This window comes from Chiloscyllium plagiosum, unplaced genomic scaffold (assembly GCF_037043375.1).
Source record: "Chiloscyllium plagiosum isolate Xiang-an unplaced genomic scaffold, Cpla_swu_hap1 HiC_scaffold_37, whole genome shotgun sequence".
Classification (NCBI taxonomy): Eukaryota; Metazoa; Chordata; class Chondrichthyes; order Orectolobiformes; family Hemiscylliidae; genus Chiloscyllium; species Chiloscyllium plagiosum.
Genome location: NW_028270175.1, coordinates 32,284,407 through 32,308,065, shown reverse-complemented (window position 1 = coordinate 32,308,065; position 23,659 = coordinate 32,284,407). Strand labels below are relative to the sequence as shown.

General features: G+C 42.7%; 1 protein-coding gene across 2 annotated transcripts; it reads left to right on the top strand.

Moving 5' to 3' along the window:
* The first annotated feature begins 3,553 nt into the window (after positions 1-3,553).
* LOC122540090 (proproteinase E-like) lies at positions 3,554-20,775 on the top strand. 2 transcript variants are annotated; one of them, XM_087980715.1, is made up of 8 exons: positions 3,556-3,612; positions 5,764-5,852; positions 10,965-11,062; positions 11,166-11,294; positions 15,207-15,343; positions 16,425-16,567; positions 19,441-19,593; positions 20,687-20,775. In XM_087980715.1, the coding sequence occupies exons 1-8, from the start codon at positions 3,570-3,572 to the stop codon at positions 20,702-20,704; spliced, it is 810 nt and encodes a 269-aa protein (XP_087836841.1). In that variant the 5' UTR covers positions 3,556-3,569; the 3' UTR covers positions 20,705-20,775. The 2 variants fall into 2 exon arrangements, with proteins under 2 accessions (XP_087836840.1, XP_087836841.1); XM_087980714.1 differs by lacking the exon at positions 20,687-20,775 and having other exon boundaries at positions 3,554-3,612; positions 19,441-19,614.
* Positions 20,776-23,659: the final 2,884 nt, after the last annotated feature.

Sequence of the window (23,659 nt, the reverse complement as noted above, 5' to 3'; positions counted from 1 at the left end):
TTTATATCTTTCCCCTCTCACCCTAAATCTATGCCCTCTAGTTCTGGACTCCCCCACCCCAGGAAAAAGACCTTGTCTATTTACCCTATCCATACCCCTTATGATTTTATAAACCTCTATAAGGTCACCCCTCAGCCTCCGACGTTCCAGCGAAAACAGTCCTAGACTGTCCAACCTCTTTCTAATGTTAAATAAATCAAGTTTTACACCAAGGCAGTACAGAATCTATCAGACCAATAGCCACAAAAAGGGAGAAAGAAAAGAGGCAGAGAAAATGAAAAGAAAAACTGTACAATTGTCCATAATGGTGTCCCCGCTTCCCGCCCTCCCGCCCCCCCCCCCACCACCGACCCGAGTCCTTTATTTCAAAGAGTTCACAAAGTCCTTTGCCTTTTCTGCCAGATCAAAATTACAGACCGACCCTCCGTAAGTGAAACGGAACACTGCCAGGCACCTCAAAGATTATTGAATGTTTAGGTCTCTTAATTTCCTCTTGACTTCATCAAGTGCCTTTCTCTTCTTAATTATGGCTCCAGAGAAGTCTTGAAATAACATTATTCTTGAGTCTTTCTATATTAAAACCTGTCGATATCTTCTCAGTCTTCTTGCTGTTTCAACCATTAACTATTTTTCTTTATAGTGCTGGGGCCAGGCGGGGGTGCGGGTCTGGCCCAGACCTGCGCATTGCAATCCGGTGGACCCACTCCACAATCACCAGGCCCGACTCTACCTCCAGCCCCAGGAAATTTGGGAGCCACTTCTCCAGGAATCTAATGAGATCCTCGCCTTCCTTGCGCTCCGGGACACCCACGAGCCCTAAGTTTTTCCACCTACTTTTATTTTCCAGGTCGTCCATTTGTTCCTGAAGGACCCGAACCTCTTCTTCCAGTGTTCAGATCCGTTCTCCCGAGGCCTCCGCCGCGGTCTCCAATTCCCGCGGTCGTCTGCTCCACCACTTCTTCTCGTCAGTTCAGTGTTTGGATCTCCTGCTCATGTTTCTTCAGCATGGCGTACACTGGCTCCAGTGCTGCCTCAATCTTTTCTCAAAGTTTAGCAAACTCCAAGAGCGAATGCTGCTGCCCCACTAAATCCAAAGGGGCCGCCCCAGGAGTTTGAGCAATGGCTACAGCACCCTGACACAGTAGTGGAGTGCCCTGCTTGCTGTCCTCATAGAGATAGAGATATACAGCATAGAATCAGACCCTTCGGTCCAATCCATCCATGCCAACCAGATATCCCAACCCAATCTAGTTCCACCTGCCAGCACCCAGCCCATATCCCTCCAAACCTTTCCTGTTCATATACCCATCCAAATGCCTTTTAAATGTTGCAATTGTACCAGCCTCCACCACATCCTCTGGCAGCTCCTTCCATATACGTACCACCCTCTGTGTGAAAAAGTTGGCCCTTAGGTCTCTTTTATATCTTTCGCCTCTCATCCTAAACCTATGCCCTCTAGTTCTGGACTCCCCCACCACAGGAAAAGACTTTATCTATTTATCCTGCCCATGCCCGTCATGATTTTGAAAACCTCTATAAGATTACCCCTCAGCCTCCGATGCTCCAGGGAAAACAGCCCCAGCCTGTTCAGCCTCTACCTGTAGCTCAAATCCTCCAACCCTGGCAACATCTTTGTAAATCTTTTCTGAACCCTTTCAAGTTTCACAACATCTTTCTGATAGGAAGGAGACCAGAATTGCACGCAATATTCCAACAGTGGCCAAACTACTCCTTTCACCCCTTTTCCTTTATTCACCTTCATCCTGATCCTGTCAAATCACAGTTTTAGCAGCTCTAGATGTTCAACAAATTTATGTTATCAAATTTTCTCCTCGGGGTGTTTAGCGAGGGGGGTAAAGGTCCACCTTGTCTGGGGTATGGCACAGAGCCCAGCACAGCAGGCCTCTCACACTGCCGCCATCTTGGATCTCCCCGAGGCCAACCATTTCAACTCCCCCAAGGACATGCAAGTCTTGGGCCTCTTCCTCTGCCAAACCCAAGCCACCCAACGTTTGGAAGAAGAATGCCTCACCTTCCGCTTTGGGACCAACCACACAGCATCAACATTAACTTCATCAGTTTCCTTATCTCATCTCCCCCTACTTCATCCCAGATCCAACCCTCCAATTTGGCACTGGCCTCATGACCTGCCCTAAATGTCCATCTTCCTTCCGCTCCACCTTCCCCTCCAACCTAACTCCATCATCCCCCACCTGAATCTACCTGTTGCCTTCCTCCCACCCACATCCCCAACCCCACCCTCCTATTCATCTCTTAGCCCACTTTTCCCACCCCACATTCCTGATAAAGGGCTTATGCCCGAAATGTCAACTCTACTGCTTCTCGGATGCTGCCTGACCTGCTGTGCTTTTCCAGCACCACATTTTTCAACCCGAAATTTTAATACATCACAAGCATCATGTGCAATCCTGTTTAGTGTGTGACTGACTCAGAATTCAGGAACAAAAACTACAGCTGACCTTTTACTATCTTCAATGTATTGGCTTCAGGTGACTTTGACAGAGACAGAAAATGGGAATGGTTCACTATTATATGTTTTAGAACATTTTCCAAAGTCAGAATCTACCATATTGTATCAAATTACACCTCTCCTAGAGCAGTCGTCAACTGGAATACTGGAGTATTGTGTCCCCTTCTGATCACTCTGTTAGAGGAAGGATATTATTAAGCTGGAGCAGGTTCAGAAGAGATTTACCAGGATGTTGCTGGGAATGGAGGGTTTCAGAACAGGGTGAGGAGGCTGGATAGGCTGGAACATTTTTCACTGGAGTGTAAGAGATTGAGAGGTGACCTTATAGAGGTTTATAAAATCATGAGGAGTATAGACAAGGTGAATGGCAAGTGTCTTTTCCCCTGGGATGGGGGATTTCAAGACTAGGGACCATATTTTTAAGGTGAGAGGAGAGTGATCTTAAAAGAGACACAAAGGGCAATTTTTTTATATATATAGAGAGTGGTTCACGTATGGAATGAACTTCCAGAGGAAATGGTGGATGCAGGTACAGTCACTCCATTTAAAAGACATTTAAATAAGCCCATGAATATGAATTGTTTGGAGGGACATTGGCTAAGTGGAGGCAAGTGGGACTAGTTTAGTTTGGGATTATGGTTGGTATGGACTGATTGGTCCGAAGGATTTGTCTCTGTGCTGTATGACTCTATGATCTTAACCAGAGATTGAATATGGAATCTTCTTGTTTCTACCCTAATCTGAGCAATGAATAAATCAGCAGGAATACTTGGCCCAGGTGGAAGGGTGCTATTTTCCCCTGATAGTTAATGAGCTTGACATTAAGTAGCCCTTTATGAGAATGCTGTTGTGGCAGGTGGTGATTGGATCTGTACATGGAAAGTTTTTTTGGATCACAGAAACAGGACAGCCTTGACACAAAGATATTCAATTGTTGACTTTCCTACTTAGAGTTTGGAAGCCAACAGATAGCGACGTTATTAAAATATCTGCAGAGTCCAAAACAAAAGTAATTGACTGAGCATATAAAAGCCCGAATCCTTCAGTGGGTCTCTCCACGCATCGCAGCGACAGAGTGATGATGTACAATCTGCTCCTTGTTGTGTTACTTGCAGCCAGTGGTAAGTCACCAGAAGATACCCACCATTCAAGCACTATGTATACATCAAGGAATTTGCATGATTAGAGGCATCAAGCACCAGAGCAAAGACATTCTACCAAACCTGGTTAGGCATCAGGTGGAATAATGGGCTGTTTCTGGGCATGACACTTTGGAAAGTTGTTCAGACTTTGAAAGGGTGTAGAGCAGATTTATTAGAATGGAACCAAGAATCATGGACTAGAGTTCTTGTGGGGTGAGTAGAGAAGTGGAGATTGTTCTCCTTCAGGGCAGAGAAGATTAACAAATACATGTAATAGGGTGTTTCGCATTATGTAGGCTGTTATAGATTTGCTACAAATGTTGATAGAGGGCACCCCATTCTAAGCCTATTCTTTCAATTCAAAGCTCAAGGTCATTGAAGACATTTACAACAACTGTGCCATTAACCAGGCTCAGCAAGCACGGGCTAGAAATTGAACATGAGGTTTTCTGATCTCTACAGTTCATTGTGTTTATTCACCAGGCGATTGGGGATGTTATTATACTGACTGGTTATGTGTTGCAGTGATGTTTATGATTGAAGATGTAAGTATTGAAAAATACTGAGGGCTTTATTCAATGATGAACAAATAGGTAAGTATAAAAGAGATTAAGCTGTTTTATACTCAAACCTACTTTATTGCTATAAATAGGAATTGCAGAGAAATGGAGCCTCAGAGATTTGTGAGACAGATGTTAGACACATCAGTAGCAAAGTTTTATCTCCATGACAGGGAAAACAAAGGGCCAATGGTTTAATTTTCCTGTAATGATGAATTGCACTGATCATTCAACATTCACTTTTTCAAGATATGTCCTTGCTCAGGTTTCACCTTCATGGGGGTAATGTGTGTGATGATGGAAAATGGGTGAATGTGAATTAATGACCTGCTTTACATCTCTCCTGATTATCAACTATGGAGAAGTTGGCCAAAACAAAAGTGGGAAGTAATATAACGCTGCCTGCCAACTCACTACCACCGACTTGTACCATTGCACAAAGTCTAAATTACCTCAGTGATCCATAGGAGGATATGGTTTGATCCATGCCAGTAACACTTTGGTATCTCACTCAAGTACCACATTCATTTTAAAGAATGTCATCTGCCGCTTGCCAGAGACTGTGAGACTTTTTATCCGTATCAAATACTGACATCCGAAACTGATATGAGCACAAAAGAAAACATAATTTGAAATGTTAATATTGGTGAAAGGGATTTATTTAGCAAATACGCATCTATGAAGCCAAGAGTTAGCTTCTTCATTTGCTGAGTTAAAGATGGTTAATCTGCTTTTAGTTCGGGGCAGCATGGTGGCTCAGTGGTTAGCACTGCTGCCTTATAGCGCCAGAGTCCTGGGTTCGTTTCCACCCTCAGGCGGCTGAATGTGTGGAGTTTGCACATTTTTCCCATGTTTGTGTGGTTTTCCTTCGTCCAAAGATGTATAGGTTAGGTGGATTAGTCATGCAGGATTACAGGGATAGGATAGGAGCATCTGGGTTGGATGTTCTTTGGAGGATTGCTGTGGACTTGATGGTCTGAAATGACCTGCTTCCACACTGCAGGGATTATAAGATAGTCTATACAGGGGACTCTCCTCCACAGTGTGCAGAATCGTTTATGAATCTCCACAAATGCTAAAAGTTTTTTTTTAATCAGAGCCTCAATGGTGGAGGTTTTCTACAGAAAGGTCCTGAAACAGTTGATAAGGACCACGCTCACTGCCATTTGACAGATGGGGTTTGTCACAAGGAACCTCTTAGTAGTTTCCCATTCCTTGATCCTTTGGAATCTCTGATAAATCCTGCTCGGGAGGTTGCTGCATAAAGGTTGCTGAGTTGGAAGGTGGGAGGTAAGCATGTTGAACATAGAGTGGGAAGTGAAAACAATGGAATGATATGTTGACAGGGTGCAATGACAGAAGATGGAAAGAGGCTAATTGGAGCATAAAACACCAGGCCGAATGTCCTGTTTTTGTTCGATAGATTCTATATACAATAACGTGTGACATAATAACACTGTATCTATGAAGCAAATTATTGGAAAACTTAATCTACAGACACGAATTAAGTCATAGGAGCATGTTATATTGCTCAGAATGGACCATTAGTCTCTGGTTCCTTTAATTCCAGCTTATGGCTGCGGACAGACCAGCTACCCTCCATATTCCTCAAAGGTGGTGAATGGGATTGACGCGAGGCCCTACAGCTGGCCCTGGCAGGTAAGCCAATCTGCAACTTTCTCAAGTAAAGAGCAAAAGCCATGGATGGCGAAAATCGGAAACAATAAATGGAAAATGTTGAAGATGCACAGCAGGTCAGTTTGCACTGTCCATGGGAAGGACAGATTTGTCTTTGTGCGGATGTTGACTGATCTGCTGGGTGATCTCAGCCATTTCTGTTTGTGCTTAAATGTTTTCTCTCTATTGAGAAACCTAGAGGAAGGCCTCAAGTACACGGGCAACTTAAATATTGGAAAACAATAAGGAGGAGCAGGTGAGATGTCAAAAAACCGAAAGAACTGTGGATGCTGGATGTCTGAAATAAAAACAGAAATTGAGGGATAAGCTCAGCAGGTCTGGCAGCATCTGTGCAGAGAAACTAGTGTTAACATTTCTGGCCCCGTGACCCTTCTTCAGAATTCAGAAATAAGTCAGAAAGCATCGCTTAGATGACAAGTATTTTGAGTTTTAAAGCTTAGCAGGGTTGCCAAAGAATTGGGAAACTGGGAGATGCCATAAATTTGGAAGATTGGCAGGTGTTGGACTCTTAACTCAGAGCTCCAGCATCTGCAGTCCTCAGTTTTCCTAGGTGCTTGGACAGAATGGTTGAAAGAAAAAACTATGTCAAGAGTTTTAATTCCAACAGAGTGTATCTTTGAGGAAGAGGAATATTAGGGAGATGTATTTGAAGTTCAGAAAGGACAGGAAGAAAGCATTTGTAAAATTCATCCTCAAAGTGCTTTGCAACAGATACAGTCAATTGTTCTTGAAAAGCGATTGTAATTGCAGAATCTGATTTGCACAAAGCAAGGTCCCCCAGATGGTTAATCACTTGACCTGCTCATTGTTATTTGTTGGTACTTGAGGGAACTACAAGTGAGAGCAACAGGACAGCACCAGCTCTTCACACCTATAACCATAGGATATTTACAGCAAATGGACCGCATGTAGTAGGCCTCAGATTCCAGTCTCAGTATTCTTGTATTTGCCGACCAGCATTATGTGCTCAAAAGTGGGTGGAATGGGGCTTGAATCCATCAGTCTGTCTCAGAAGCATGATTTTACTAATCGACCCAAGTGAACACCCTGGGACAAACAAGGAGGGACAATGTAGAGACGAACTAGACAAAGGAAATTAACTACAACTTTCATTTATATAGCACCTTTAATAGAGGAAAGTATACCAAGGACTGATAGCAAAATGAAAAGTGATATTAAGCCATGAAAGAAGATGCGAGACTAGAGATCAAAACTTGGTCGAAAAATAAGGTTCTAAAGTATATCCTAAGGAGGAAAAAGGGGTAAAGGTTGTGGAGAGGTTTAAAGACAGAGTTCAAGTGGTTAGAGTCTTGGCAGTTGAAGAAGACACAGCCCCCAGTGGCGGAACAATTGGAATCAGAACTGCACAGAAAGATGGACTTGAGGGGCACAGGGACCCCGAAGACTGGTATGTCTGGAGGAGTTTACAGTGATAGGGAGTGTCGAGTGAATACAAGGATTAAAGTGTTAATACAAAGGTTTGCAGAAGATGCACAGTTAGCTAAGGGCCAATGGATGAAAGTGTCTTGATGCAAGTTAAAGTAAGGGCAGTAGTGTTTTGCATTAGCTTTATGAATGTTGAGAATAGAAAAGGAAATAAAAGAACATTTTTGGAATAGTCCAGTCCAGAAATAGCAAAGGCACCGATGCTTTAGCAGCAGATGAGCTGTGGCAGGGTTGAAGTTGTTGATGTTAAGGAGATGGAGGTAGTTGGTCTGGGTTAATGCAGAGCTACGTGATTGGAAATTCATTTCTGAATCGAATATAATACCAAGGCATGGTGTGGAGCAGACAGTTTGCGGGAAGAAGGATGGCTGAAGCAATGGCTTTGGTCCTCTTAATGTGGAGGAACGTTTTGCACATCTAATGTTTCAGAGAAACAAATGCACAAATTAGAAATGGCACAGGTGTTGAGAAAGGACATGTTGACTTGATGCTGGGTGTCAGCAGCATATGTGTAGAATCTGATGTGTTTTCCAATGAAGTTACCAAACAGCTATAAGTAGATGAAAAGTAGGAGGTGGCAAGGAAAGGTTAGAGCTTTGCAGGGGGTCCACAGATGATACTGGTGGACTGTGACGAGATGGAGATGATTCAGTGTGATTTAGACAAGTTGAGTGAATGTGCAAATGCATGGCAGGTCAAGTATAATATTGTTAAATGGGAGGTTATCAACTCTGATGGCAAAAACAGGAAGATGCATAACTATCTGAATAGGTATTGATCGGGAGAGGGGGCAGTGCAAGAAGATCTGGGTGAAGCGTGAAGGTGCAGCAGATGGTGAAGAAGGCAAAAAGTATGTTGGCCTTCATAGCGAGAGGATTCAAGCACAGGAGTCAGGAATGTCTTGCTGCAAGTGTACAGGGCCTTGTTTAGATTATTCCTGAAGAAGGGCTTATGCCCGAAACGTCGATTCTCCTGTTCCCTGGATGCTGCCTGACCTGCTGCGCTTTTCCAGCACCACATTTTCAGCTCTTGTTTAGATCATATCTAGAGTATTGTGTGCAGGACAGATCTCCCTATCTAAGGAAGCATGTGCTGGCTATGGAGGGAGTGGAACAAAGATTTACCAAATTGAATCCTGAGAGGGCAGGACAGACATATGAAGAGATCAATTGGGACTGTATTCATTGCAGTTTAGAAGAATGAGGAAAATTGCATGGCAGTCTGTAAAATCCTAACAGGACTAGACAAGGGAAATACAGGAAGGATGCTCCCAATGACTGGGGAGTCGCGAAACAGGGGTCAGAGATGAAGGATATGGGTTAGGCCATATAGGACAGAGATGAGGAGAAATGTCTTCTTCAGAGTGTGGTGAGCCTGTGGAATACTCTGCCACAGAAAGTGGCTGAGGTCAAAATATTGAATGCTTTCAAAAAGATATAGTTCTTCGGGCTAAAGAGATAGAAGGGTACGGGTAGAAAGAAGGATCAGGGTACTGAGTTGGACCATCATCCATGATCATATTGAATGGTGGAGCACACTCAAAGGGCTGAATGGCCTATTTCTACTCCTATTTTTCTATGGTTGCTTGGCAACAACAAGAGATAACGGTGCAGGAGCAGGAAGAGAAGTCATTGCAGATGATTCTCTGGCCACAACTGAAGATAAGAATTGAAGAGTGAAGACAGATTATGACATAAAAATGTTAGAAGCTGCAAGTTGATGTGGTTTCTTGGGTCAAACACCACTACCAAGATGATATATTCTAACTGAGTCCCTACGTGTTAGGCCGTGTTCCATTTGCAATGAAGTCTGGGTTCCTACTGCGACAGATACCTTGAGGTTTAGTAACAACATTAATATTTACACAGTTATAAGATCTCAGACCAATACGTAGTCTGGGTTCTATATTTTCAGATGTTACAGTTACATTACGTGACTGTAACACCACAGATAGCTAACTGTACCCACTCCATTGCGTTGTGTCTGCTGAAGGTGAGGCAAGGACCTTTATACAGCAATATCACATGTCGTAACATCATCTGACTGTCCTAAAGGCATACCGTCTTCTGGGATCTGTGCAATAAAATGACAGAAGTGAGGGAAGCATTGTCAATGAGAACTACCCATCAGGTGAGAATGCTTATGGCTATGTTTTCCAGGGGAATCTTCGTAGGATATGTGGAACAGTCCATCTTCCGCAGCTACACTGGCACCACCCCCCACCTTTTACTCCGCTACATCGATGACTGTATCGGCGCTACCTCGTGCTCCCACGAGGAGGTTGAACAGTTCAGCCATTTTACTAACACCTTCCACCCTGACCTCAAATTTACCTGGACCGTCTCAGACTCCTCCCTCCCCTTCCTAGACCTCTTCATTTCTATCTCGGGCGACCGACTCAACACGGACATTTACTATAAACCGACTGACTCCCACAGCTACCTAGATTACACCTCCTCCCACCCTACCCCCTGTAAAAATGTAATCCATACTCCCAATTCCTTCGTCTCCACCGCATCTGCTCCCAGGAGGACCAGTTCCAATACCGAACAACCCAGATGGCCTCATTCTTCAAAGACCGCAATTTCCCCTCAGACGTGGTTGACGATGCTCTTCACTGCATCTCCTCCACTTCCCGCTCCTCTGCCCTTGAACCCCACCCGCCCAGTCGCCACCAGGACAGAACCCCACTGGTCCTCACCTACCACCCCACCAACCTCCAGGTACATCGGATCATCCTTCGTCATTTCCGCCTCCTCCAAACGGACCCCACCACCAAGGATATATTTCCCTCCCCTCCCCTATCAGCGTTCCGGAAAGACCACTTCCTCCACAACTCCCTCGTCAGGTCCACACCCCCCACCAACCTCCACACCCGGCACCTTCCCCTGCGACTGCAAGAAATGCAAAACCTGCGCCCACACCTCCCCCCTCACTTCCCTCCAAGGCCCCAAGGGATCCTTCCATATCCATCACAAATTCACCTGCACCTCCACACACATCATTTACTGCATCTGCTGCACCTGATGTGGCCTCCTCTACATTGGGGAGACAGGCCGCCTACTTGCGGAACATTTCAGAGAACACCTCTGGGACACCTGTATCAACCCAACCCAACTGCCCCGTGGCTGAACACTTTAACTCCCCCTCCCACTCCGCCAAGGATATGCAGATCCTTGGCCTCCTCCATCGCCAGACCATAGCAACACGACGGCTGGAGGAAGAGCGCCTCATCTTCCGCCTAGGAACCCTCCAACCACAAGGGATGATTGCAGATTTCTCCAGCTTCCTCATTTCCCCTCCCCCACCTTATTTCAGCCCCAACCCTCGGACTCAGCACCGCCTTCTTGACCTGCAATCTTCTTCCCAACCTCTCCGCCCCCACCCTCTCTCCGGCCTATCACCCTCACCTTAACCTCCTTCCATCTATCGCATTCCCAACGCCCCTCCCCCAAGTCCCTCCGCCCTACCTTTTATCTTAGCCTGCTTGGCAGACCCTCCTCATTCCTGGAGAAGGGCTTATGCCTGAAACGTTGATTCTCCTGCTCCTTGGATGCTGCGCTTTTCCAGCAACACATTTTTCAGCAGAGGAATAAAACCCTATCTTATATTTTTTTTTGCTGTTAGATTTCTCTGCAAGTTAACAGTGGCAGTTCATTTTTTCACACTTGTGGTGGAACCCTCATTTCTGCACAATGGGTTATGACTGCAGGCCATTGCATCTCGTGAGTATGACTGTGCTGGTATCAAAGCGTTTACTTTCTCCTCCAGATTTCTACATGTCATCAAAGTCAACATACCTTCAACTCAATTAATTCTTTATTGCAGTTATGGACGTGCTTACCGTGTGATACTGGGAGAGTATGACAGGTCTGTGGAAGAGGGTTCAGAACAGGTTATCAGTGCTGCCAAAATTATCGTTCATCCAGATTGGAGCATGAGTTGTATTTCATGTGGGTAAGGCCCAGAGTCAACACTTGATGTATATTTGTTATTATTGCATCATTTTTATATGTTCTTGCTCATTTCAGAACATCATGTAGTCCACACACCATATTGCACAGAATATATAAGAGTAGTGAAATGTTATTTAAACCAGAATTAATGTTGCCTCTCCGGTGAGATTATTTATCAGTTTAAAAGCCATCTATAAACTTCTGCAACCAGTTGTTTAGATTTCACAGGAGGCCAATCAAAACTAAAATGAGAAAAATCACTGATTTGACACCTAAAAACATACAAGTTGCTGCAATAAATGCTTCTGCGCTTTTGCTGGTCACAGGATGTGATAGCAGTGCAGAAACCAGATGAAAATACTCAGGTCAGGCAGCATTTACAGACAGAGAAATTGATTCAAAATATCCAGTTTATAAGCTTTCATCAGATGCCATGAATTTTGTGATGTGGTGATATCGAGGGGCCAGAAGGTCTGCTCCTCTTCCTATTTCTTCATGTTTTATAAATTTTATCACTAATCTTAAGCATTTACTAGTCCTGAGAGTAGTGGAGGCTGGAATATTGCATGTATTACAGGCTGAGTTTGGCAAATTTCTAATCTACATCAGATGGAATGGTTATGTGAGGCAGGGTTAAGTGACCTAATGGTTGACCTTCTCCTGCCTCTTATTTCGTTGGTGTGTTTTAGGAGGAGCCCTGAGTTATCCAGTTCCAATTCTGCCTGCCTGGTGGAAAATGGTCAGGTGAAAGTGGAAATGTGGGGGTACACAGCCTGTGGATAGAGGCCAGTGGGGAAATCCAACCTGCTTTTCAAATCAAGGCTTTCATTCTGGGAGACTGGAGTCCTTCAGACTTTGCAGGACTGAAACCAAGACAAAGGAGCTGGGTTAAGCTGGGTGAAGAGCCAGCTCAGTACCGCCCATCTCTCAGAAACTAAATGAAAGTAGATTTACTTCAATGGATTAATAATCCTTCTTCTGGGCAAGCTTGAGAATCAATTTGTAAATCCTTCCAACAAACACGGATGGCAGGTGATAAAAATGGGAGAGATTTGCGGTCGGTGATGTCATGGAAAGATAGTTGGATCGTCTCCCATTACTCCAACAAGCATTTTATGGAGCCTGTCACCACAGTCACTCAGACTTCCTGGGTGACATGTAACACATCATGTTCGAGATTAACTGGCCAGACTGGGAAAAAAAGGATCTTTCACATAATTAGCCAAGACAAAGCAGCAATTCAGGTCATTTGTAGAGTGAGAAAGAGTGGGATATCATGATATTATGCCAGAACTAGAGGGAGATGTGACAGACTTTAAAATCTGGGAAAGAGAGAAAAGAACAGAAAGGGGAGTCACTAGGGTGAAAGACATAGAGATTGCATAACAAATTGTCATTTCTTAATTTGGTTTCTTCTGCCTTTCAGCTTCCATTCGCTGTTCTTTCCTTCCCTTCAACATTTACTTGCCTCCTTGTTCCATTTCTAACTTATTCCAGTTCTGATGAAAGATCCTTGACTTGAAACATTAAGTCGGGTCCAGGTTTTCACCACATCTGAGAGCCTATGCGTTGTATGGGCAAAGAAAGAAGCCATTGAGAATGCTAAGTCCTATTCCCAAACATAACACCTTCCACTTCCATTGGACTGTCTCAGGCTTCAGGTGTGTGTAGGTCCCATTTTTGTAACCCCACTGAAGGGAACAGAGATTGCTCAGAACACCTTAGAGCAGGTCTGTGCTCTTTTGGATAGCCATTGTACTCCTTTGGAGAGCTGAGGTACTCCCTTGGACACCTTAGGGGTGAGGGTTAGGTATTACATGGAGTGGGAAGTCATTCACTGTAGTGGGGAGTCACGTAACCTTGGTGAGGGGGTTGAGTAGTCAGGTATCTTTTGAGGTGGTTAACTTGTGAGTAATTATGCAAAAATATGCTTAAACCCCTATAACTGAGATACCTATAAAAGACATGTCAAGAAGTGTCAAGGCTAGTCCTCTGTCTCTAGTCATTGATCCAGGAAGGAAAATTGGGAACTCTGTTTCTCCCTCTCTAGATGTTGCTAGACTTATAGAGTATCTCTAGCATTTTATGTTTTTATTTAAGACTTAAACAGTTATATTTTTGTCAAAAAAAACAATTATTAGGTTTCATCTTCACTCTGCTGCTGCTACTTGTGGTGCTCCTGCAGGAAGAGCTGCTGTCACAGTCTGCCACACTCATGTGTCTTGTGCCACCTTCACACATCCACTGTAGTTCATCAACAATGGGCTGTGATATCTGTCCTCCAATAATGCGTTTGGGTCTAGCCTCTCTACTGCTTTCCATTCTGCCCACATAGTTTAGCCAAGCATCGGGACGTTGCGATCTTGCCAGATAATCCAATATTCGGATAATCAAATGCCAGATAATCGAGGTTCCTCTGCATACACACACACAATCACATGCACTCACACCCACATGCACACATTCATGTGCACACTTAATTTATAAATCCATGTTCAGACATGAATAGAAGATTAAAGTCACCCATCCTGAAATAGGACTAGAGATGAGAAGGACCTTCTTTGGAGTAGATAGTAAACTGAAATGAAAACTAAACAAAAAAGGAACAACCATTTTCACCCTACATATGAGTGGGTGACATTGGCTCTTGAGATTTTCCATGAAGTGCCAGTGAAATTTGAACTCTGACTTCACCCTATAACCCAGCTCATTCACTCGAAACCCTTCAAGAGTTTGAAAATTTCAATCTCATTTCTTCTGAGGAGAATAATCTCATTTCTTCATTCTCTCCATGTAACTGAAGTCCCTTAAATCTGTTTCCATTCCAGCTCGTCTATTTACTAAATAAGCTTGCTGAGCTCTGGGGTTTGCTTTCTCCTATTGTCATAATTGTTAATTACCAGCTGGGTCCAGTTTCTGTAAGAGGTTTGAGTTATAGGGAGAGGCTGAATAGGCTGGGCTATTTTTCCTGGAGCGTTAGAACGTTAGGGTTGACCTTATAGAGGTTTATAAAATCATGAGGTGCATAGATAGGGTGAATAGCCAAGGTCTTTTTCCCAGAGTAGGGGAGTCCAAAATCAGATGGTATAGGTTTAAGGTGAGAGGGAAAGAGTTCACACAGAGGCTAATGCATGTATGGAATAAGTAGCCAGAGGAAGTGGTGCAGGCTGGTACAATTACAGATTTAAAAGGCATCTGGATGGATAACAAAAATGTAACTGAAGAAGCTGTATACAGGTACCGTTATACCTAAGTGGCAACTTATGAACTTTTCAATGTACTCATTTGAGTACATGTGACAATAAAGCAAATTCAATTCAATTCAATTCATTACAATTCAATAAATAGGAAGGGTTTAGAGGGTTATGCTCTGAATGCTGGCAAATGGGACTAGAATAATTTAGGATATCTGGTCGGCATGGTCGAGTTGGACTGAAGGATCTGTTTCTGTGCTGTACATCTCTATGACTCTATATATTTTCCAATTAGCCATCCTCATACAAATATTTTCCACACACAATTTTCACCACCGTTGGTAATCTGGAGGAATCAGATAATGCATCGATTTTACATTTCTCCCAATTTTATTCCCCAATGAAGTCTGCAGACAATATTACTTACAATATTGGGAGTAGAGTAAAAGTGGATTTCCTGTAAGTTTCCCAGCTAGATGGTTAGATTAAAGTTTCTGATCAAACCACTTTTTTAATGACAGGCAGTGAACTGTTATGAGTAAATGGATCAATTCCTGTAATCAAAAATAAATAGAATCCAAATTTGAAAGATGCAAGCAGTTGTATGAAAACCGCATTATACCCCTTTAGAACAACAGCTTTGGTTAAAATTTCAAGTAAAGTGCTTTTTAAAGGAATTTACTGATAGAGCACTAACAAGGAAATCTTCTGCCTTCCAGGAATGATATTGCTCTGATCAAGCTCGCAGAGCCTGCTTACCTGAATGATAAAGTTCAGCTTGCCTGCATTCCACCTGCTGGATACCTTCTTCCCAATAACTTTTATTGTTACATTACTGGATGGGGACGCCTGTACAGTAAGTAAACACAAACCTTTTTTCTCTTCAGTTTTTTTTAATCCAGACTGTACAAAATTGTTGATGGAGCGTCTGGTCATTATAACAGAAAGGGATCAAGATAGGCTGGGGCAGGAAGTGATGTCAGAGTTCAAGTTTCACTGCCAAGAGACAAGCTTGCTCATGTCATCAGAGGGATCAAAATAGGCTTCTGTTTTGCTGTCTGATTCAGATTTTAGCAATTCTAAGGAAAAGTGGGCCGAATGGTCTCTTTTGTGGGTTTCTGAGCTGTATTGTTCTAAAACTTGGAAATCCAACAATCCACTTTTACATATCTTTGATGTAGCAAAACATGTTTAATGGAACAGCATAGAGAAACATTCAAAAAGAGGGGTGGAGAAACAAAGATGGAGGTATTGAGAAGAGTGACCAAAGACTTGGTGGAAGAGTTGAGTTTTAAAGAGGGTCTAGAAAAATGAGAAGCAGAGGAGTTTAGCAATCCCTGACCAAAGATTGTAGAAAATGTTGTGAGTACGGTATATAGTGATGCAAAGGTAGGGGCATGGAACAAGGAATGGAGATTTGAAGAGGGGTGGGAGGGCAGTATTAGTGATGGAAATTACTGAGACAGAGAGGGTTGAAGCATGATGGGATTTAAATACAAGAATGGGGAACTGGGAGCTAGCCGAAGGACAAAGAGTGATTCATTTGGCCAGCCAGTTTTTGCATGAGCTGAGATTTATAGGAGAAGCAGAAGATGGGAGGAGAGCATTGGAATAGTTGGATCTGAGGAGACAATAGTGCCTGTTTTCAGCTTTATTCAATGGTGCCTTGTATGCAGTTAGTAAAGCCATGCGTTGGAGACTATGTTAATTCATTCTCTTATATTCTGTTTCTCCATAAGAGACAACAGTTAAGATGGATCTTATCTCCAGAGAGAATGGTGAAAATGATTCCATTGCCACACTAAGGCATGGTAACATCAGACCTATTTAATGCCCAATCTCACTTATAATTCCACCTTTCCAGGTTATATTGCTGGTTTTGAATACATTTTGAATTTATCATGTCGACTGAAAACCTTGTGTCTGGATCTTTACAGCTAATGGCCCACTTCCAGAAAAGCTACAGCAAGCTTATATACCAGTCATTGATTATGAACACTGCAGCCAAAGTGACTGGTGGGGCAGCACTGTGAAAACGACGATGGTTTGTGCCGGAGGTGGTGAAAAGGCTGGATGTAATGTGCGTAATAACATTAAGCAATGACATGAGTTCACTGAAGTCAGGGTTGAGTAAGGCCCTACCATATCATTGAATGGGGACAACAGGGCACATTATTAAAAACTAATATCACATCATGGGGATGTGTCAATAGCCCGCTCCCATAGTTCCGTGAGTAAAGACATTGGCTCTGAAAATCAAGAATCCCAGCAATATTTCCATCATTGACTCACCAGTGTTGCAGGGCCAATTGGAGAGCACTTGATTTGTATGAAACCCAGGTGGGCACAACTTGAACTCCTCCAGCCCTTAGCTGCTGGGATTGTAATGCCTGGCTACAAGTTGCTGGGTCTACATCCTCTTAAGCATCCAAGTACTTCCCTCCTTGTACCCTGGTGTAAAAAAGACCAATTGTATGAAACTAGATCTTCCTCATTGCAGCAGTTAAAATCTTCTGGAGCCTGTTACATTTCACCTCACTGGGTATTTACAGTCTCACACCAAGTCCCTTGTGAGCGTGGGAATTCCCAACACTAAGCAGGGCCCCAGCCCAAGACTGAGTGGAATTTCCCAAACTTTTCCCAAGTGGTTCCAACACACTCTTACCAGGTTAATGCCTGGAACTAAGTGAAACTGATTAAGAATATCACACGCCTTATGTAATATGGTTCACACACAGCCAGATCAAGAAGCTTTGATCCATGGTCTGGCCTCAGTTAGTTGACTGGGACAATAAGTAAAGGTAAAGTCACCATAGTCTTACCAGACCTTAGGGCTGCTCTTTCATTACAGAGAGAGAGAGAGAGAGAGAAAATAGAGGTGGTTTAACCTGAGAGTCACCATGCTATAGGCAAGGGGAGAGGTTGAGAAAGAGAGTTCTTCATGGTAACCTCGGCCAGTACGGGAATTAGCCTGTGCTGTTGGCATCATTCTGCCTCATAAACCACCATTCAGTCAATTGAGCTAATCAATGCTCAAAAATAATCAGGATGTAAGAGGACTTGTGGTCACTGTGCAGTGAGCTCACTTTCAGTTGATATTAGGTTAACCTGTTTTCTTAAAGTGAGCCCTAGCTCCTTAAAGCACAGAAGCCCAGTATTTGCCCAGATATTGAGCTAAATTCCTGCCTTCCTCAAGGAATAAAGTTGAGTATTTTCTGTATATTTTAGCTCCAGGTTATTACCTGATCCTATATAATCATCATGATATTCAAAAAGCAATATAATAACTTTGCATTACACTTTGATTCAAGTTTTAAGTGCTAGAGTCAACCAGAAGAAATGACTCCTCTTTCTTTCTAACTATTTGGCCCAACTATTTGAAAGATTCGGAAAGACTCTTCCACTTCAAGAAGAAATATTATTAAAACGGTTTTGGGACACGTGTAAAATAACCACTGGAGATTTTTATTTTAACACTCCCAATCAAACATACTTGTATTTGAATTGAATATCTTGCTCCTTTACTGCAGACCCAAGAGAAATACAATTGAAACATTAACTCCAATCATTGCTTCAAACTAGATGGGGACATGACTTCTGTGAATTAGACTGAGTTCTTGATAGTTCACATCACTGGAAATAACAAAATCAATGTTTATTTTTGTCACAATTACAGTTATCCGAATGTTGATTATCCAAATTTTGGATTATCCAAACAAGATCTCAAGGTCCTGTACAAAGGGCATTCGGCAACTCAATATTCAGTTATCAGTTAAACAGCATTATGGCATGTGTGGCTGGACAACCGAGAAATGTTAGGATAACCAGCACTCATAAATTACTGCTTGATTACGATTAGATCAATTATCCGAACAATCAATTATCCAAACAAAATACTCCTGCCCGCCTTGTTCAGATAATCGAGGTTCTACTGGAAATGCCTGCCAACGTTCACTGAATATGTTCCCAAGATGGAAAATAAAAACAGGAAGTGGTCGGCCAGGCCCTCAATTCTGATCTGCCATTCTCAGTCATGGCTGACCATTTACTCTGTTCTGGATGTAGATTTGTTCGCTGAACTGGAAGGTTCATTTCCAGATGTTTCGTCATCCTACTGGGTAACATCTTCTTTCTTCGGAGGCCCACTGAAGATATCACCTAGTATGGTGACGAAACGTCAAGAAATGAACCTTCCAGCTCAGCGAGCAAACCTATATCCAAAACCTCAACCTGAGCTACAAATCTTCTCAAAACTCGCTATTTTCTCTGTTTTCCCATTCTATCCTGACATCATTTGATCTCAATAGTATCCAGAAATCTATTAATTTCTGCCTTTAACATGTTCACTGATTGAGCTTCCATAGTCTTTTCGCCCTCTTGGGTGGCAAATATTTAGCATAGCTGCCTCACAGCACCAGGGACCCGGGTTCAAGTCCAGCAGCAGGTGATGTCTGTGTGGAGTTTGCACATTCTCCCCATACCTGCGTGGGTTTCCTCCCACAGTCCAAAAATGTGCAGATGAGGTGGATTGGCTATGTTAAATTGCCCTGTGGTGTCCCGAGATGTGCAGGCCAGGTGGATTAGTCATGGTAAATAAGGGGATAGGGTGGGTCTGGATAGGATGCTCTTTGGAGGGTTGGTATAGACTGAACAGGTCAAATGTCCTCTGTCTGCACTGTAGGGGTTGTATGATTTTGATTGTAGATCATTCACCCTCTGAATCAAGAAATTTGTCCTTGTTTCAATCCTCAACAATCTGTTGCTTATCCTGAGACAGGGTCCCCTGGTTCTAGGCCATCAGCACTGCTTCCCTCCTCCCATTATGCCAAAGGGGCACTTTGGAGATATTCTAGCCCCAGTGGAGTCATGCTTTAATGTGCCCCTCTGGAGAGGAGTGAACTAGACAAAGAAAGAAAAAGTACTTCTGGAAACAAATCCCCTCTTTCCTTGCAGGGAGACTCTGGTGGACCTTTGAACTGCAAGGACTCTAATGGGTTGTGGTATGTCCATGGTGTGACCAGCTTTGTGTCAGCTTGGGGATGCAACACCATAAAGAAACCCACAGTCTGGACCCGGGTGTCTGCCTTCAATGACTGGATTGCCACGGTAAGCATCACTTCCAAATGAATAGGGACTTAAACTCTTGTTATTGCATAAATCCGAATTGTGAAATCAAACATAAATGTCAGCGCAGCAAGAAGCTTTTCATCTATCATTCCTGCACTCGTGGCTTTCTCTCCTCACTGAACCCTTCTCATCTCATTTCCTTCTCCTTTAATATTTTTAATGTCTAGTTATTCACCTCATTCCTTCCTCAATATTCACGCGTAATACATAACATGCCCTAAAAATTCTCCTGATGAACAAAGCTTTTTAAGACTTTCTTTCATGCTTTCAATGATAATCTTTATTTTCACACCACTCACAGTTGCACACTGTTTGAAGTAATCTTTCATGACATATCATCTCAAATCTTTTCATATTTCTAAATGAATCTATTAGATCTTTCTATTATTCTAATCTTTAGAGAACACAGCTCTAGCTTTTTCAAGAGGTAATGAGGAAGTAGGGATAACCATAGCAATATCTTAACACAGAATGCAGGAGAAATAGCAGGGCTGGCAACATCACAACAGCCCAGTGGTATTAGTGCTGCTGTGTTAATCCAGAAACCCAGGTAATGTTCTGGGTACCTAGATTCAAATCCCGCCATGGCAGATGGTGGAATTTGAATTCATTTTTAAAAATCTGGAATGAAGAGTCTAATGATGACCATGAAACCATTGTTGATTGCTGGAAAAACCCATCTAGTTCACTAATGTTTTTTAGGGAAGGAAACTTACCTGGTCTGGCCTACTTGTGACTCCAGACCCACAGCAATGTGGTTGATGTTCAACTGCACTCTGGGCAAATTGGAATGGGCAATAAATGTCGGCCTGGCCAGGGACTCCTTTGGTCTGTGAATGAATAAGAAAAGTCTGTGGTGAGAGAGAAGCTGAGTTTTGAATCTGTATGACTCTGCTTTAGAACAACAGTAGTAATATCTGAACTTCTAACAAAATACAGAAAGTTTGAGTACTTCATAGATTAGAGAACATTCTGAGTGAGACAAACTCATCTTCAAGAACCTGTCACACATACAAAAGTATTTAATTGAGACGTGACTGTTTTAACTTTAACTGTGTCTCTTTTATTTCAGACTATGGCCAACAATTAATGGAGGAAAACATTGACTTTCATCAAATTGGTGTCCCTTGATGAGTAATAAACTACATCATGAAGTAAAAATGCTTTTGTTGTTTGTCTTAGAAATTACAGGGAGTTCTGGTGAATTTTCAGTCTCCATTTTGACTAAAAATGTTGCTTTGGTATGTTCCAAACACTGCTTAAATGTTATTTTTGTCTTTGAGAATGCAGCTGGGAAAGGTCAACACATGATAACATCATTTTGAAAAAAGCAGGAAAGAAAGATAAAAGCTGGACAGGATAAAAAGGCCCTTTCTTTCCTTGAAAGTTGCCACCCAGGTTGATAGGGTTGTTAAGAAGGCATACAGTGTATTAGTTTTTATTGGTAGAGGGATTGAGTTTCGGAACCAAGATATCATGCTGCAGCTATACAAAACTCTGGTGCAGCCGCACAAGGAATATTGCGCACAGTTCTGGTCACCACACTATAGGAAGGATATGGAAGCTTCGGAAAGGGTTCAGAGGAGATTTACTAGGATGTTGCCTGGTATGGAGGAAAGGTCTTATGAGGAAAGGCTGAGGGACTCGAGGCTGTTTTCATTAGAGAGGAGATGGTTGAGAGGTGACTTAATTGAGACATGTAAAATAATCAGAGGGTTAGATAGGGTGGACAGTGAGACCCTTTTTCCTTCGATAGCCATGGCTAGCATGGAGGGTCATGGCTTTAAGTTGATCGATATAGGACAGATGTCAGAGGTAGTTTCTTTACTCAGAGAGTAGTAGGAGTGTGGAACGCACTGCCTGCATCAGTAGTAGACTCCTTCAGTCCTGATAAAGGGCTTTTGCCCGAAACATTGATTTTCCTGCTCCTCAGATGCTGCCTGACCAGCTGTGCCTTTCCAGCACCACTCTAATTTAAACTCGCCAAATTTAAGGGTATTTAAATGACCATTGGATAGGTATATGAACGAGAATGGAATAGTGTAGGTTAGATGGGCTTCAGATTATTTCTACAGGTTGATGCAACATCGAGGGTCAAAGGGCCTGTACTGCACTGTAATGTTCTATGTTCTAAAGGGGATATAAAGAACTCCTAAATTTCTACACCACTGACTCATGATGCTTCAGTTCCAAGAATGAGAGTTTTGTAGGGAAGGTCACTAATTTTCAGATGTAATAAATAATAATTATATAGGAAATAGTATTTGCACAATTTCAAGTTTGCGTTTTAAAAGGCTGTAGCTTGAGAAAATCTTATGAAGGGATACAGAGGTTCTGGGAAAGAAGAAAACCACATACCAGAGGCTAGTTGGAGGCAGTTATGGGGAATTCAATACCTAAAAGATGGATGTAATTCTACACAGAAAACTGAAAATATTATCAAAGTATTTGGGAACAGTAACCAGTAGAAGTTTCACATGAATGAATAAATTGGCCAACCTACTTGAGTCCTGATCACTGCAACATTACTGTATTCACCTGTAGCCTAACTAACCTGTATTTGTCTCTTCATGAGCATGGATGCAAGCAGTGGAAATTTATGCATTCCCCATCATTATTATGCCTCAATTTGAGAAGCAACTTACTGAAGAGGTTCATGTTCCAAAGTTCACGAGCCAATACCGGAGTTTACATGTGAATGAAGGCTGTTTGGAAAGGGAAATCTTCTTTCCACCTTTATCAGCATCAAATACTCACTCCCCTCTGCTCCAGCTTCTCCTACTCCTTCATTTCGGAACACAAGAATTGTTAAATAGAAATAAACAATGGTCCATCTGATTCTCCCTTTACCATCCTGGCAGTTATATGATAATACAATGATAGTTAATTTTCATTCATTCATGGGATACAGGCATCACTGGCTGGGCATTTATAGGTGTTTATTGCCTATCCCTTGCTGTCCTCGAGAAGGAGGTGATGAACTGCTTTCTTAAACTGGTGCAGTCTATGTGCTTTAGGTAGACCCATAATGCCATTAGGGAGGAAGTTGGTGTATTTTGACCCAGTGACACTGAAGGAACAGCAATATATTTCCAACTCAGCATGGTGAGTGGCACAGAGGGGAATTTACAGGTGGTGGTCATACAGTCATATAGCACAGAAACAGACCATTTTGTCCAACTTGTCCACACCAACCAAGTTTTCCAAACTAAACTAGTCCCATTTGCCTACATTTGGCCCAAATCACTCTAAACCTTTGGTGTTCCAAAGTATCTGCTGCTCTTGTCCTTCTAGATGGCAGTAGTCATGGTTTGGAAGAAGCTACGTATGGACCATTAGTAGATTTCTGCAGTTGATCTTGTATATGATACACACTGCTGCAAATGAGCTTCAGTGGTGCAGAAATGAATATTTATGGATCTGGTGCCAATCAAGTATGCTTCTTTTTCCAGGATAGTGTTAAGTTTCTTGAGTGTTGTTGGAGCTGCACTCATCCAGATATGTATTCCATCACACTCCTGACTTGTGCCTTGATATGATGGGCAGGTTTTGGGGAGTCAGGAGGTGAGTTACTCACTGCAGGATTTCCCAGTCTCTGTGCTTGTATACTTTTATCCCCAGTATATGGATGGCTAGTCCAGTTTAGTTTCATGTCAGTGGTAATCCCCAAAATGTTAACAGTGGGATTTCATTGATAGTAAAGCCATTGAATGTCATGGGGTAATGGTTAGATTCTCTCTTGTTGGAGATGGTCATTGCTTGGCACTTAACTAGTGCAAATGTTACTTATTGGTGACTAATCATTAACAATCCAACACCACACAGTGCAGACACAGCCATACAGAAATTCAAAGTACCGCTAATATTTGTGAACCTCTCTTTTCCATAAATGCAAACTCAGCTCATTAAGCAATATTTCAGATGCCTGACATACCACCAAGTGGTAGGGGCTTGAATCCCAGGCTTCAGGACTACAGGCATGAAGAACATTTCACATTTTTCAAACCTATCCCCAATGATCCAGTCATTGAGAATCCATCAGGAA